This window comes from Adiantum capillus-veneris, chromosome 4, assembly GCF_014529385.1.
Source record: "Adiantum capillus-veneris isolate H3 chromosome 4, ASM1452938v2, whole genome shotgun sequence".
Taxonomy (NCBI): domain Eukaryota; kingdom Viridiplantae; phylum Streptophyta; class Polypodiopsida; order Polypodiales; family Pteridaceae; genus Adiantum; species Adiantum capillus-veneris.
This window is the reverse complement of record NC_140934.1, coordinates 66,956,512-66,972,293: the sequence shown is the minus strand read 5'-3', so window position 1 is coordinate 66,972,293 and position 15,782 is coordinate 66,956,512. Positions and strand designations below refer to the sequence as shown.

The 15,782-nt window shown below is 42.0% G+C and overlaps 1 protein-coding gene across 1 annotated transcript; it reads left to right on the top strand.

The window, feature by feature from the left end:
• The first annotated feature begins 10,613 nt into the window (after window positions 1-10,613).
• On the top strand, window positions 10,614-15,548 carry LOC147459335 (putative 1-deoxy-D-xylulose-5-phosphate synthase, chloroplastic). Its single transcript, XM_086510629.1, has 10 exons — window positions 10,614-10,995; window positions 11,175-11,288; window positions 11,432-11,596; window positions 11,806-11,956; window positions 12,377-12,648; window positions 13,542-13,815; window positions 13,925-14,232; window positions 14,359-14,640; window positions 14,803-15,087; window positions 15,173-15,548. The coding sequence occupies exons 1-10, from the start codon at window positions 10,645-10,647 to the stop codon at window positions 15,320-15,322; spliced, it is 2,352 nt and encodes a 783-aa protein (XP_086366755.1). The 5' UTR covers window positions 10,614-10,644; the 3' UTR covers window positions 15,323-15,548.
• The last annotated feature ends 234 nt before the right edge of the window (window positions 15,549-15,782 follow it).

Below are 15,782 nucleotides of genomic sequence, written 5' to 3'. Positions count from 1 at the left end.
GGGACAGGCTCTCAGCAGGAGAGATCAGCTTGGCTTATGTGCCAACACAGGACAACCTTGCAGATCTTTTCACAAAGGCATTGTCTCGTGAGAAGCTTGAAGCTTTCCGCAAAGCTTTGGGCTCACTCCCCTTTGTGGACTGATCCTGTCCTCAGGGCATGGCACTTCCCTTTACTCATGTGCCAGCTCTCGTTCACCGCATCACTCCAGGGGGGATTTGTTACCATATACATGTGGTAGTGATGTGTGTGAACACACTAGGACCGCCGGGGCATTTTTTCCCTCTTTAGGAGGTTTTTTCCCCCGTGCATTGTATATACGCCCATCACTCTAGGGCTATCTATCTTTCCATTCCACACTAAGTAACACACTCTCTATTGTGTGCCTTGAGCTTCCTTCGTCTTCTCCAAGCTGTGTGCGTTTCTCTGCAACCCTAATTCCAACAAAATTCGGATTGGAACCTTGTGTAAAAAAATCATCAAAATAGGGTCCATTTCTGGTAGCAAAAGTCTTCCTGTGGTCCCCTTAGCCTAGACTTTCATTTGATTCCAAAGGACACCTCATGCCATATGAAAGCATGACATTGCTCCTTGACAAAGTTTTGTAATCATGCTTGCAATAATGCATTAAAATAAGTGTATCTTTGAAATCATGCCACCTAGTGTCCCACTAGGATTTGATTCCCTCCTAGTAGCTATTTAAAAAGAAATACAAGAAAAATATGAAAAATACATAGAATATATATATATATATATATATATATATATATATGAGTTTACCCTAGATATAGGATCTAGCTAGGGTGTGAGATGATAATGAGATAGTAGAAATAAAGAATCAATGCTTTTTGCCCCAAGTTAAAGAGACGGAGCTATTGATGCTTTTCCCATAGTATTTTCTGATGCTAAAGTAAGAATAGGTTAACCTTGAGAAAAATAATAGGATGAGATAGAAGGCTTATTATTATACTTAAATATGCATATGTACATTATAGGAAAGATAATTATGTATCTAAAAAAATTACAAGATAGATCTTGTAGCATGCATTCCCACTATGTACGTGTCACAGCACGACATCCACTCCCTCTAAACCTGCACATCCTCTGGCATGTGCCACCCTCATGGTAACTTGTGAAAGAAATTGTATCCCCTGTCATCCCATGACCTCCTCCAAGATCATATGGGTAACTCAAAAACTTGTATTGTACTAAGCATTGAGATTCTCCGCATCTTTTAATTCCTCTCGGATCAGAAGGAATTGTTATATACATCTGTCTCCAAAACATCTGTAACAAATCTCCATTATGCGCAAAATCTTCATGACGAAGAGACATAAGTTCCTCATTCTCCTCTTCAAAAAACACTTCGAGGCTTCCTGTAATATACTTGAAAGATTTTTGAAACTACACTTCAACCTTCTCACCAACCTCTAAATCCATATGTACCTCTTTCGTATAGAAGTCTGAATCTGCATCTTCATTCTCAAAAGAATCCTCTAGATAGCCTTTCTCAACATCTAGAGAAACCTTAGAAATATGCATGGTAAACCTCTCATCAATTCTCTCACCTTTTACCAAATACCTCTCCAGCTTTACATCATAAAACTTTGCATACCTCTCAAATATGGTGTCTAATTCCCTTTCCAAATCATCGTGGTAGGTATGCTCCCAATCACTTGTAACCGACTGCTCAAAAACCTCCTTGGAGTTAGTCTCTGACACAATATCTTCACCCCTTCTTCCTTTTTGACCCATCCCTAAATTATCTTCAACTGAATCATGTCTCCACTCATCTAGGGAGAACCCTTCTTTATTACATGACTCTGGTGTCAGCATAGAGCTAGAATCCTCTTCTTGCTTCAAGGCATCACCATGTATACCCTTCATATCCATAGTAGATAGATGCTCACAAACCTGCTTGCAATTTATACCCTGTGACACAAGACCTAAATCCCTTTTATGCCTCAGATATTGTTTGCATACCTGCAGGCAACCGAAATTCTTAAAACCCTGTATAGTAGGCACTTTATGGCAAGCATCTTTATTTGCATCTTGACACAGATCAGAAATATCACCCCAATCACAAACCATATCTGAAGAGGTTTCTTGCTCTTCTACTCTATCCTCTGATGTCACTTCAACCTGTATAGCATTCCCAAACATTTCTCTATCTTTGATTTGTGAATCTTGAAGATTCATAGCTTCATCTGCAGAACCCCAATCCTCATGCAGAGAATCTGCATCTATCATTACTTCCTCTACCATGGAATTGTGAAAGCTTGCTGCATCTAGCTCTAAATAAGGCACAATTTCATGAGTCATCTGCATCACATCTGCTACCCCATATATACAAGACATACATATTACTCTGTCAATGCACTCCTCTTCTTCCACCTCGTCTACCTGAGGTCCTTCACAATCCGCAATGCTACTAGCAGAGCTACACTCACAAAGGAAGAGATTTTCAGTCACCCCCTCTAAATTAGCACTTTCGCAGCTAGGCATATCCATTTGGGTAGTACCACATGCATCAAACTCGCATAGGAAAGCATTGATAATGACTTCTTCATCCTGGTATATGTCTTCAGCATAGGCATCCGGCTCTTCTAAACTTGGTAAAAGTTCCTGGATCTGCTCAAAAGTAGATTGTAGCACATCACTAATATAGCCGTCTTCCACCCGTTTTCCCTTCACATCCTCTGTCAAAACCATAGCATCCTTATCCTTGTATATACAATCATGTGCATCTTCAAACGAATCAAAAGGAGCGTCCAAATCATCTATCATAGCTGACGAGCTTGCATCATCCTCGAAGTCGCTTTGAGCCGTTTCAGGCGCTTGGATAGCATCATGAGAGTCATTATCTTGAGATACGAAGGTTACAAGACCCAAACGTGCATAAATAGCTTCCACTATGTCTGCTTCATCTGCATACAATAAATTTGCATCTTGCAAAAGATATGCATCTATTACTGCTTCTAAATTAGCATGAATGGATGTGTTGACACTTGCATGGCTTACAGGAGACACCAACTCTAGCTGGTCACATCCACTTCCACTCTGCTCCATCTCTTGGTCTTGATGTTCCAAGCATACCTGTGTTATAGCTGTAGAAAACTCACCCAAGTTGCTTGCATATACACTTGCATAGTCTTGAACTTGGTGCTTGAAATCATCACTCACAAGTTCAACAAATGCTGCAATCATCCGAGCTTCTGGAATTGCTTGAAGCCTCATCTCTGTCACATTGCACTCAAGATATCCTTCTGGATCATAGCCTTCGAATATATTAAGCTCATTATATACGGATTGCCTAGCGCTTTCAATCGCTTTTTGAATCTGGTCTTCTTCTTCAAGCCATTTGCATCTGTCTGCAAGCTCTTTCATTTCAGCATTTAGCTGCTCCACTTTGCTAGCCATCTTTATGAACTCTCACCCTGGCTTTTTCACGTCGGGTTCACCAAAAATATGTCGAGAAATTTGCGGTCTTGCCAGGAAAGCACCGGGCTTATGGCCGTGAGAGTTTGTGAGAGAACTCCAAAAAACTATATGAAGGGGTTAAACCATAGATGCCATGAAGACTAGGGTTTGGAAAGAAGTGCAATCAAAGAAGACCCACTCTTTCTCTCTTGCACTCACACACACAAAGAAAGAACACAAAAGAGAATGTCAAAATAACACAAAGATGAAAACATCAAGGTTATGGTCATATCGTATCATGGGTAGTATGAAAGGGTTAATAGATGAGTTAATGGCATTCAATCTTAGCTGACCAAATAGGCTACGAATTGTTCTTTGGAATTGTAGTTTTGTGCTTACCATAATATATATATTTTGTCTAGTGATTGGGATTAATTATGTATACAAATCCTCTTGGTTCATAACAAGATAACTACGCTTACGTCAAAAGAAAAGTTATAGTCTATGAGAAGTAGTATGATGGGATCCGATGATAGAAGTATTTCATTAAGCCTTTCTGGGCCAAAAAGAAACACTATACGTTGTTGGAAGTGTATTTTACGGCTAATCCATACGTTAGTTCTAATAGGTCGCACAGAGTGAAAGCGATAAAAATGATCATCATGTGGGTTATTCATCTAGGATAGTATGTGAGAAATGTAGATATGAGAGAAGTGAAGAGATGAGAATTTTCCCTCCCAAGCCCTATTCTTGCCCGTAGGCAATAAGGATACTGCGGGGAGAGATGTACCTGCAGCAAGGAGAACCTAAAATTTGTAGAGAGAATGAATTACTAAGAGTGAGAGAGATAGATTTGGTTAAGGAGATGAGATTAGATATATATATATGCTGGATTAGAGATGAAAAAGAAAACAACAAGAAATCAAGAAAACATTAATGTAGAACACATCTTACTTGACAAACCCTTTGGCACCATTATTGATGGAGAGAGAAGAAGAGGGGAGAATTCAACGTTGGTTGATACGTCAAGTCCAAGACCTTCTTTGATTAGAGTTGATCTTCCAAGGATAGTGTACAAGAATGGCTAGTCTTCCTCTAGGAGAAAGTGTAGGCTTGGGCTTATGTTAATGGCTAAGTACAATTAGGCATTACTACTCACTCCCTCAAGAATCCCTCTCATCAATGGCTTGAATGCTTGAGTTCCTTTTCAAGAAAGAAGAGGTTCCCTTTTATAGGTGAAGGGAACCCACAAGGGTTTACACAAGAAGAGAAGAGCCAGTGTGAACAAAAACTGGAAAAGTTGGAAAATGAGATGTCCCTGCATGATGTGGGCAGACTGGGGTCCAGTATTTTCATCATATCTCCTCAACAGTGGCTCCAAATAAAAAAGTAAAAATATGGGCAAAAAATTCAGCTCATTAGCTACGATTTTCATTTTAAAATCGTTCTCCAATTTGTTACCATATACATGTGGTAGTGATGTGTGTGAACACACTAGGACCGCCGGGGCATTTTTTCCCTCTTTAGGAGGTTTTTCCCCCCGTGCATTGTATATACGCCTGACAAGTCTTTAATTTAAGAGTTGGTGTTTAAGAAAAAAAATTGTAATAACCAGTCCACCACACTTGAATGGTTATTATAGTTTCCTCTTTTTATTCATTGAGAGTGATCTCAAAGATCTACTTGACAAGTCTCGGCCTCAAAACATCTTGTGCATGTGTGTGTGTGTGTGTGTGAGTGTGCGTGTGTATGTGTGTGTGTGTGTGTGTGTGTGTGTGAGAGAGAGAGAGAGAGAGAGAGAGAGAGAGAGAGAGGCACCGCTAAGTGGCATGGGCATTGAGGGGGTGGGATCTATGGTGGGATGAATGAATTAGGGGGGGGAGAGAGAGAGAGAGAGAGAGAGAGAGAGAGAGAGAGAGAATTGTCATCTTCCTGGAGTGATTACAAGGATTGTGTAGAGTCCACCCTCTCCACTTGTGTGCATACAGACACTCATACACACCTACAAATATGGGTATGTGTGTGTGACCTAATGGCCATACTTTTCTTGGCCACAGCAACGTGCAGGTCACACACTAGTATTTGGAAGAGTTATTGGGGATCCTCCTACTTGTGAGTGCTCATTTGTTTTTTTCCTTTGCTTTGGGGAGGGGGTGGGGGGACCTATTGAAAAGTGGCACATTCCTATTGGAGATATTCATTGTCCACCAAAGGGGGACGGGCCATAGGTTCATGCAGCGGCTATTATTCTGAGCGGCCCTCAGAATAGCAAAGGCTCTCTCACAAGCTTGTGTTGGCCATCGTGATGTAGTAAAGATTGGGGGCTTATATTAGGCTACTTAAGTATTTAGTCAATAAAACGTTAAAAAATATTACCTCCACGGCACTAGCAAGGAGGGCCACCAAACCCTAGCTTGGGACAGTAGTTGATCAACTTCAACATTTCCTCACTAGCTTGAGGTGCCTTCACGAGGTCCTTTTGGAGGATTGGCTGCTAGTTCGTGCTACCGGATCTGCTACCATCGACGGGGGCTTTGTCTATGGCTAGCGGGACAGGGGTTGCTCCAGAAGGGGTACACCTGATTGCCCCATCCCTCTTTAATGGAGCTTGGTGGTGCAACAATAGACCTATTTATGATTCTTGGGCTTTCGAATTCTCTCCGAAGTCAAATCATGCCCTCGGAAGGAATGGAGGCAGTGTGGTTGGGGTTTCTCCATCATGCATGGCAAATTTATCTTGCATGGTAGCACCGAAGGCCGTTTTCTGATGGGTTGGGCTCCCCTTCAAGCCTAAATTGGTGGTACTGACTCTTTCTTGGCGGCATCCAACATCGATGACAGTGTGTGGCTCTCTGGGAAAAGGTTGTGGTTCTCCACTTGATCCTTTTTGCAAGGTGATGGAGCTTGGAGGCATCCTCCTGATAAGGTTCTATGTGGGTATGTGGTTTTTTGGATGGTGCCTCCTTGATCAACCTATAATGCTAGGTCTTTGGGTATGGTTGTCTATTTTATGATGTTGATGGATGAGATGGGGTGGCTCCCCTATTAGGGTGGATTTAGAAACATCCGCCCTTTCTTAGAGAGTGCCACTTCAGAACGGAGTTTCGAAAGTTCTTCCCTCACAAAAAGCTAGGCCAAGAGCTGGAGCTTGCATGTTAGTTTAGTCATGAACGTTGAAGCACAATTATAGGCGTCCCCCCCCCCCGCCCCCCCAAAAAAAAAAAAAAAAAAAAAGATTGGCGCACTGGTCATTGCTCCACTTTTTAGAAAAAGTGCACTGGCGCATTCACATGCAATGACTCCAACCACTTGGCCAAAAACTTGGTTGTGTTAGCCAACGGACAAATCATTTACACATGCTTGTTTGTGAATTCATTATGCAATCTTTTCACTTTTGACGGCGCCCAAGGGGGTCCCAAGTTAGGCTTAGGCGATGCCCAATTGTGAAAGCATCCTTGGCTTGTGAAATCTTGTGATGTTTTTTGTGCTATGGTGCTTTTGTTTCTCATGGTAGATTTCGTACAGGAGACACTTTTGTAATTCTTTTAGTATCAAGGATTTTCAACCTCCACAATATATTTTCGACCTCCAGTGCTAAAAAAAGGCTTTTAGTCGATAAGGGGCTCTCATGATTCCCTTTTGTCACAACTAAAACTTCGTATACATATCTTGTGAAGGCATCAAATGCTATCATTTAAGATGGATCTAAAAATGCCTTTTTGTCTTCATACACATGTTGGTCAAAGGCGCAAATTTTGGGTGTTGTTTATTAGCCCTAATAATACAAGCACTTCAAAGATCAGAGGTTCCAAAGAAACAAGAGCATGATGCTTTTACTTCTTAAAATGTAGAGAGTATTTCAACAGCTACCTACGTGTTGTTTTCAACAAAATTGGCCTAGAAATCAAGGCGTGTGTCTTCAAAGCAATTTGTTTGAAATCCAGGAAAATCCACATTAAACTTTTTTTTTGTTTTTTTATTATAAAGGAGTAGAATTGTATTAAAAAAGAGACCGAGAAGGGTACAAAGGTCCCACACAAAAGGGGTGGGACAACGCCAAAGCTAGATTAGACATTACATCAGTTGGAGCAACATGAAACTTGATCAAATGAACTAATTGAAAACTTCATGATCAAAATTTGAGCTCATCACATCTTCCTACATGCAATATTAATAGCGTTCTCTTTTTTGCAATATGATGCCAAGCAGCAACTAGTTTTACGAGATTGCACCCACACACTCACACCCGCATGTCGAAAGGGTTGAACCATATTGAGCATGTTTAAAGCCCCTCGCCTTCATCGCTAGGCCCACTCCCCTTGACAATATTATTAGTGTTTTAACAAAGCCACAATTATGGAAAATAAAAAATCACTTCAAAAGTGAACAAGTAACATGATTGGAAGGCTCCAAACAACTCACCAATTATCCACACAAAATTAAACCATGAGAATGTCAAGCATGCGAGTTGCTTAAACATTAGAGGGAGAGGAATCATCGAAAACAAAACCGTGTGGAAAGGTCGATGCTGCTCTGTGTTCGTACTTTAAGAGAACTAGTACTCTGTCTCGCGCAATCTTTGTCTCTGTGCGTGCTGGGCTGCAAGGCACACCAACGAAAACAAGCCAGATGAAGCAACTTCCGCCATGTGTCGCGCCGAGGGGGTGTGTAAGCTATCTTTTCTAAGAGTTTTAGAAGAGGTTTTCACTAAATTTAGAATTTAGAAAACTTGCCTCAGTTATCACTTTGCTCTTAAATGACATTTCCTTAATATGTTTAATTTTGGTAAACTATAGAGTTTAGCATAGAATTTTGCTAAAGGCGCAACCAAATTCTAAGGTTGCATGTAGTTGAGCTCATTGGAAACAAGGACAATGAGAAACGGTCATGGGCATTGCACTAACTGCCTTCTCTCTCTCTCTCTCTCTCTCTCTCACCCAAGTGTGGTAGATTGGTTATGCCATTTCCCTCTTGAATAACAGGTCGTGAGTTCAACTCTCCTCATCGGTTAAATCTTTAAGGTCTCTTGGGATAGTTTCCTACGCGTTAAAACTCTCTTCTTCTTCTTCTCTCTCTCTCTCTCTCTCTCTCTCTCTCTCTCTCTCTCTCTCTCTCTCTTCATGAAAATGACCAGCGATGTCCACCAAAGAATAGAAATAAGAAAAAATTACCAAAATACCCTTGAAAATTGTGGAAATTTCTAAAATACCCCACATTTCAAAAATTCCCAATATACCCCTCATATTTTACCAAAAGTTCCCAAAATGCACTTTAATTTCTGCAAAATTCCCACAATACCCTCAGTAACCTCGCAAACATATCAAAAGACAAACTTTTTTGCAACTCTGGATAGAAAGACTGGTCCTCCCTCAATCTAAGATGGTGATAGCAGTAGGATATTGAATGGTATCGTGGCCATTCGTCACTTTTAGACTAGATGCCGTTATTTGTGAGCTCATTTGTGAATAGTTTCGTGTAAGGCACTTAAAGATAGAACTTAAAAAAAAAAAAGCAATGCGTGCATTCCCGCTTGCATGAATAGTTTGGTCTAAGGTACTAACAGAGCTTTCATACGATGGGTTTCAAAACCCACGCTCACCAAATGAAAGGGGCAAGAGGGAAGTAGTAGGCGTGCCCAATTTTGGAAGCAAGTTGATCAAGCAGTATCTTGGGAGATCCGTTCGAAAAGTTTGCATAGGAGAGGATACATTCAAGAAACTTTTGCAAATATGCAAAAGTTAGCATAGTTTAAGAACATGAAGGTTTTTTCATAATGCAAGAATAGAAAGTGAACTTTATTTTCCTTTTTATAAGCCACTTGAGAATGCAACATCAAATTTTTATTTCTTTTATAGGCCAAAGTGAGAACGAAACATCAAAAGTTTTTGGTGAGTTTGCAAACTCACTGTGTGGAAGCTCTCTAAAAGATAAAGCTCTCTAAAAGATACAACTGGAAGCTCTCTAAAAGATAGAACTTTATTGTGATAAAGATTACAGTATGCAAAAATTGGGGCAAATCCATCCTAAACCATAAAATGTGGTTTAAATGGACATATTGGAATTTTGAAATTTGAGGGCTATTTTGGGAAATTCCACAAGTGATTGGGGTCTTTTTGTAATTTCTCCTAAAAATGATTCCAACTAATCAGAATTATCTTAGCTTTTGTGCAAAAAATTTAAGGATCTATGCCAATCGCCCCGACACCTTGCACCCCTCCTCTAGAAAATGGAGGGTGTCTCACATCAACCCCCATCCCTTCCTCCCCCGTCCCCTTGTTTGCACGATCTCGTAGAGACGTCTTCTCTTTGCTCCTAAAAAATAAGAGAGACTCTACTCGACTATTATTTGATTTTATGAAAATTTTCCCAATTGGTATCCCCTGCTTGGGCATCTTCGAATTTCTATTTGTTTATCGTGGTGTATACATTTTGAGAGAGAGAGAGAGAGAGAGAGAGAGAGAGAGAGAGAGAGAGAGAGAGAGAGAGAGAGAGAGAGAGGTCTGTGTCTCCCTAAAGAGATGAGCACCAAGCTGGGCATCGAGCTCCCCTTCTGCAAACCTCGATTAGGCCTGCCCTCGCTTGAAAAAGCTCCCTACTCATGGCTTAAGTCTTCGAGAGCTGTTGCCCATCGCCTTTCAGAGAGAGAGAGAGAGAGAGAGAGAGAGAGAGAGAGAGAGAGAGGGGAGATCTCCGTGGTCGGTTTCGAGTGCAAAGGGAGGCATACACCACTTGTCCCCAACTCCTCCCTACCACTTGCCTCGCCGCCAGCCTCTGCCCTTCACTCCAAGCGGATCACCTCCAAATTCCCATTTTTAAAGGACTTTTTCACAATCGTTCCCTCATACAGTATTGGATACCAGTTGAGACTCCAAAAGAAAGCTCCTTCCACGCCCCTAAGCATGATATATCTACTAACATAATATGGCGAAAGGGGGAGCCCTTTACACGTGTCGTAATCTGCGTCCAAGAAGGCTAAAGTCCAAAACAAAAACAAGCCTCTTTGCACGCGATAAAGAGAGAGAGAGAGGGAGAGAAAGAGGCCGCTGAAGGCGGCTGGCCGTACTAACGCGTGTAAATATTGACAGGAGTCAATTCACAGTAAATGGATGTGTTCACACTTGTGGGCGTCCGGACGTGTGGCTAGCGGGTCGGTGGGGGTGGACTGTTGGGGTGGTCTGAAGTTCTGAAGCAGTTAAAGGCATTTTATCGAGCAGCATTCAATTACATGCTCTCCCGCCTCGCCCTCTACTTAAAGAGCTCGCTCTGCGCTTTACTTCCTCACCACTTGCAAACACAAGTACTGCCCACGTACACTCGCGAACTCATACGCGTAACGCAGTCGCAGATCGCTTGCCTCATCTGCGTCTCTGATGCCAATTGGATCCCCAATTTAGCGTCCGCCTCCCAGCTTTGCATCCTCCTCTGTGTCCCCACCATGGCCATTTGCTCTTCCATGGCTCTGCAGCAATGCTCTCCTGCTTCCATGGCGATGGCCGACTCACAGATTTTTGGGGCCCCTATCACGACATTGGACATGAAGCTCCAGAAAATGTCCTCCTCCAGGGCTCACTCCAAGGTATGTAATGCAGCGTATGCAAATGCAGTACTGCAATTTTAGTTCTCACGAACCCTCTGAACATAGAGATGGATTTCACTCTCGTCTTTTTAGAAGAAGATAGCTGCATGCACTCACCTCTCCACATCATAATCATCATCATCACCAAAATCTTGATTTGAGAATGGCCATATGCGCAGGTAGCCATTGCATCCTGGGTTCCTGATAATGCGGAGTATTTTGCGGAGAAACCTCCGACCCCACTCCTTGACACTATTAACTACCCATTACATATGAAGAATCTTAGCACACGGGTATGTTTTGATGAAGCCTTTCTAGTTTTGCTCAAGACTTTCTGATGCTGATTTGCCATAATTTGTTTAATTAGTTCACAATCAAAGTATTTTCCTTGCTATGTGTGCTTATTTTTGAGACAATTTTTGGGCTTCTATTGCAGGATCTGAAGAATTTAGCGGATGAACTACGCTCTGATGTAATTTTCAATGTGTCGAAAACAGGCGGCCATCTAGGGTCAAGCCTCGGGGTAGTTGAACTAACGGTTGCTCTGCACTATGTCTTTGACACCCCAGATGACAAATTTTTGTGGGATGTTGGTCACCAGGTAATGATGCCTGTCTCTCTCCTATCTTTGTGATTCCATTGTTTTCTGTGAGATGATGGGTGTTTTGGCAAGTGGCTATTCTTCCATAGACACTTCAACTTTGGAAGCTCATTGTCTGTTTGTTGAAGAGAAATGCTTCCACTGATTATATGCCAAGTATGAGTCAACATGGAAGAGTAGTGTACTTATTTTGATCAATGTTTTGGCAGACTTATCCACACAAAATCTTAACGGGAAGAAGGGCAAAAATGCCAACCCTTAGACAGACCAATGGGATATCCGGGTTTACAAAGCGGGCCGAGAGTCCTCATGATGCCTTTGGTGCGGGTCACAGCTCTACAAGCATTTCTGCAGGCCTTGGTAAGGGGATAAGATTGGTTTTTACCGATTCTCACTTTTGTCAAAGAATGCCATCTTGTTGGTTTATCCTGTCTTTATTATTCAGTATTTGGATTTATTTTTCAATATTTGAATATCAAGCCTCCTTTAATTGGCTTTCTGAAATAAGCCTTATTAGTGAAGCCTTTTAATATATGAATATCAAGCCTCCTTTAATTTGATTTCCGAAACAAGCCTTGTTAGTGAAGAAGGGTGTTAGGCATATATTTGAGTATTTAATCATTTTTTGAATATATGGATCCACCTTTGCATGTGAAGCCTTGAAAAGCTTCTGAGTTTCTTAATCTGTCAATGGATTTCAAGCCTCACATGACTTCCTTTTCAAAATTTTCTTATGTTTTTGAATGCCAATGTGAGTCTTCACCTTGTTTCAATTTGCAGGAATGGCAGTAGGAAGAGATCTAAAGGGGAAGAAGAACCATGTGATTGCGGTGATTGGGGATGGGGCTATGACAGCCGGACAAGCTTACGAAGCCATGAACAATGCTGGCTACCTGGATTCAAATTTGATTGTCATTTTGAATGACAACAAGCAAGTTTCTTTGCCTACAGCCACTCTTGATGGGCCAGCGCCCCCTGTTGGTGCTTTGAGCAGCGCTCTTAGCAGGCTACAATCAAGCAGGCAACTCCGCGAGTTGCGAGAAGTTGCAAAGGTTAGTAAAACATTGAGATGGTGTGAGCATTTGCATCACAACCCCATCCAATTCTTAAGCATTTAACTGTATGAGAATGTTACCATCATGAATGCGTACAGAGTAGCACAAGGTGTCATTGGCCTTCTATCAAGGAAAACTACGTTGGGGGAATGGAACACAAATGATATCACGTTTGTAATTTGCATTTATAATTGACACAATTGAATAACGAGGAAGGGAAGCAGGCTTCAAAAAGAGAAAGAAAGATGAAAGACCGACACACCACTAACATCATCATTAAAAGATTAGATGAGCTCTCAAATTTATGGCCTTCTTAGAAGGCCTAAAAGTATGTATGCTGTCTATGGAATATTTACAGATGAGGGATTTTTAAATGGGTGTTAACTGCTTGTAATATACAAGGTTTTTATACCGTGAGCAAAAAAATCACAAATAAGGGGTTTTCAAACAGGTGTTAAATGCTGGTAATATACAAGGTTTTAATACAGTGAGCAAAAATATCACAAATGAGGGGCTTTCAAACGGGTGTTAAATGCTGGTAATATACAAGGTTTTTATACATGTATGACCTTCAGGGTTTCGGATGTTTGTAAGCAAAAAATTCACAAATGAGGGGCTTTCAAACGGGTGTTAAATGCTCATTATATACAAGGTTTTTATACAGTGATGCAAAGTATGTATAGAACACAGGCTTGATGTTTTGGCATGCTAAAACATGCTCTAATGAGTAGGAAGAAAGGCGTTTAAATCTTTTCCTGCCTCGTTTAGTTTGTGCATGGGTGTCTGACTTCCTTTACATTTTGTTTTAGAATGCGTATGTGAGCCTTCACCTTGTTTTGCTTGGCAATCCCATTTCCTGATAATTTTGTTTTTTTGGATACCACTTGCAGACTGTTACCAAGCAGATTGGTGGTTCAATGCATACTTTGGCTTCCAAAGTAGATGAATATGCACGAGGGATGATCAGTGGTTCTGGTGCAACTTTGTTTGAAGAACTTGGGCTTTATTACATAGGGCCTGTTGATGGCCATAACCTTTCTGACCTTGTCACCATCTTCCAGGAGGTTAAAGCCACTCACACAATAGGTCCAGTGTTGATTCATGTAGTCACTGAAAAGGGTCATGGATACCCATATGCTGAAAGGGCATCTGATAAATACCATGGTATGGCATTTGGACTGTGGAAAATCGTCACCTTCATACTTCGTCAGTCCTGGCTCCGTCGGCGGTTTCCTAGCCATACATCCTTAATCATTGTGTTGATTGTTTGCAGGTGTGGTTAAGTTTGACCCCGCCACCGGCAAACAATTCAAGGGCAAGAGTGACACCAAGGCTTACACTACTTACTTTGCTGAGGCATTAACAGCCCAGGCGGAAGCAGACTCTGACATTGTTGCCATCCATGCTGCCATGGGTGGAGGCACTGGCCTCAACATTTTCCAGAAAAGGTTTCCAGAACGATGCTTTGATGTGGGCATTGCAGAGCAGCATGCGGTAACCTTTGCTGCCGGTCTTGCCTGCGTTGGAATCAAGCCCTTTTGTGCCATCTATTCATCCTTCCTACAAAGAGCTTATGATCAGGTTTCTTTTCATCCTCCACTTCCATATTTATTTGTTAGCATTTAAATGTCCACGGCGCTCCATATGTATAAGGTGGATGAGATCACTTTATGAGTGCTAATTAGCGTGTTTTTTCATCTCTTGCAGGTGGTACATGATGTTGATCTTCAAAAATTGCCTGTACGGTTTGCAATGGACAGGGCAGGATTAGTAGGTGCGGACGGTCCTACGCATTGTGGGGCCTTTGATGTCACATACATGGCTTGCCTGCCCAACATGATAGTAATGGCCCCTTCTGACGAGGCAGAACTGTATCACATGGTGGCAACCGCAGCAGCAATTGATGACCGGCCCAGCTGTTTTCGGTATCCTCGGGGTAACGGCATTGGCGTTCAGCTCCCTCCAGGAGGCAGAGGGGTACCATTAGAGGTACATCACACCACAGTGAAGAAGCTTCTATATTTGTGAACAATGTTGCACACGACGATGCTTCACCAAGACCCTACTCAGAAGCCATCATTATGTAGATCTTACTTTTCACACTCATATGTTGGCTGTGTAATAATCTTTTAAGTCCATCCTTTTTCGCAGATTGGGAAAGGAAGGGTCTTGGCAGAAGGCAGTCGCATTGCTCTTTTGGGCTACGGGACTATTGTCCAAAACCTCTTGTCTGCAAGAAATCTTCTAGAAGAACACGGTATCTCTGTAACAGTGGCGGATGCAAGGTTTTGCAAGCCACTTGACCATCAGCTAATCCGACAACTAGCAAAGCACCATGAAATTCTCTTCACTGCTGAGGAGGGTTCAGTGGGCGGGTTCGGGTCGCATGTAGCTCAATTCATGGCCCTTGATGGGCTTCTGGATGGAAATGTTAAGGTAACAAATCAATCTCTCTCTCTCTCTCTCTCTCTCTCTCTCTCTCTCTCTCGCGCGCGCGCGCTGACCTTTTACATGTGAACAGTGGCGTCCAATCGTCTTACCAGACCGGTATATTGAGCATGGATCTCCTGCTGACCAACTGGCAGAGGCGGGTCTTACGACAGCGCACATTGCAGCATCTGTCTTGCAAATTCTTGGAAGAACTCGTGATGCTCTGCAGCTGATGTCGTGAGCTCCTCCATCCTCCTGTTGATCTTAAAACAGCATTATGCTACTTCTGCAAGGCACATAAAGTTGTTCCTTGTGGAAGGATGCCAATGCTGTGTACTTTCACCATTGTATTCAATATCTGTTCACTTCCAAATTTCTCTCTCTCCCTCTCTAACCCATAACCTTTGCACTGTATTTATTTCATGCATCATGGATGAAGAAAGCAACTATAACAACTGTTGTCTGTATTGGACATAAAGTTGCTCATCTCTCTCTCTCTCTCTCTGTCTCTCTCCCTCCGTCGATACGAGGCATTATATAATATCTCGAGCAACCTTGGCAGTTCTCAAACAAGGCGTCTAAGACAGACAGACGGCACTCCAATTAGAGAGAGAGAGAGAGAGAGAGAGAGAGAGAGAGAAATGAAATGAAATGTTATATTAGCGTCTTAAAAAGGCCATAGTGACCTATGAGACCACAAA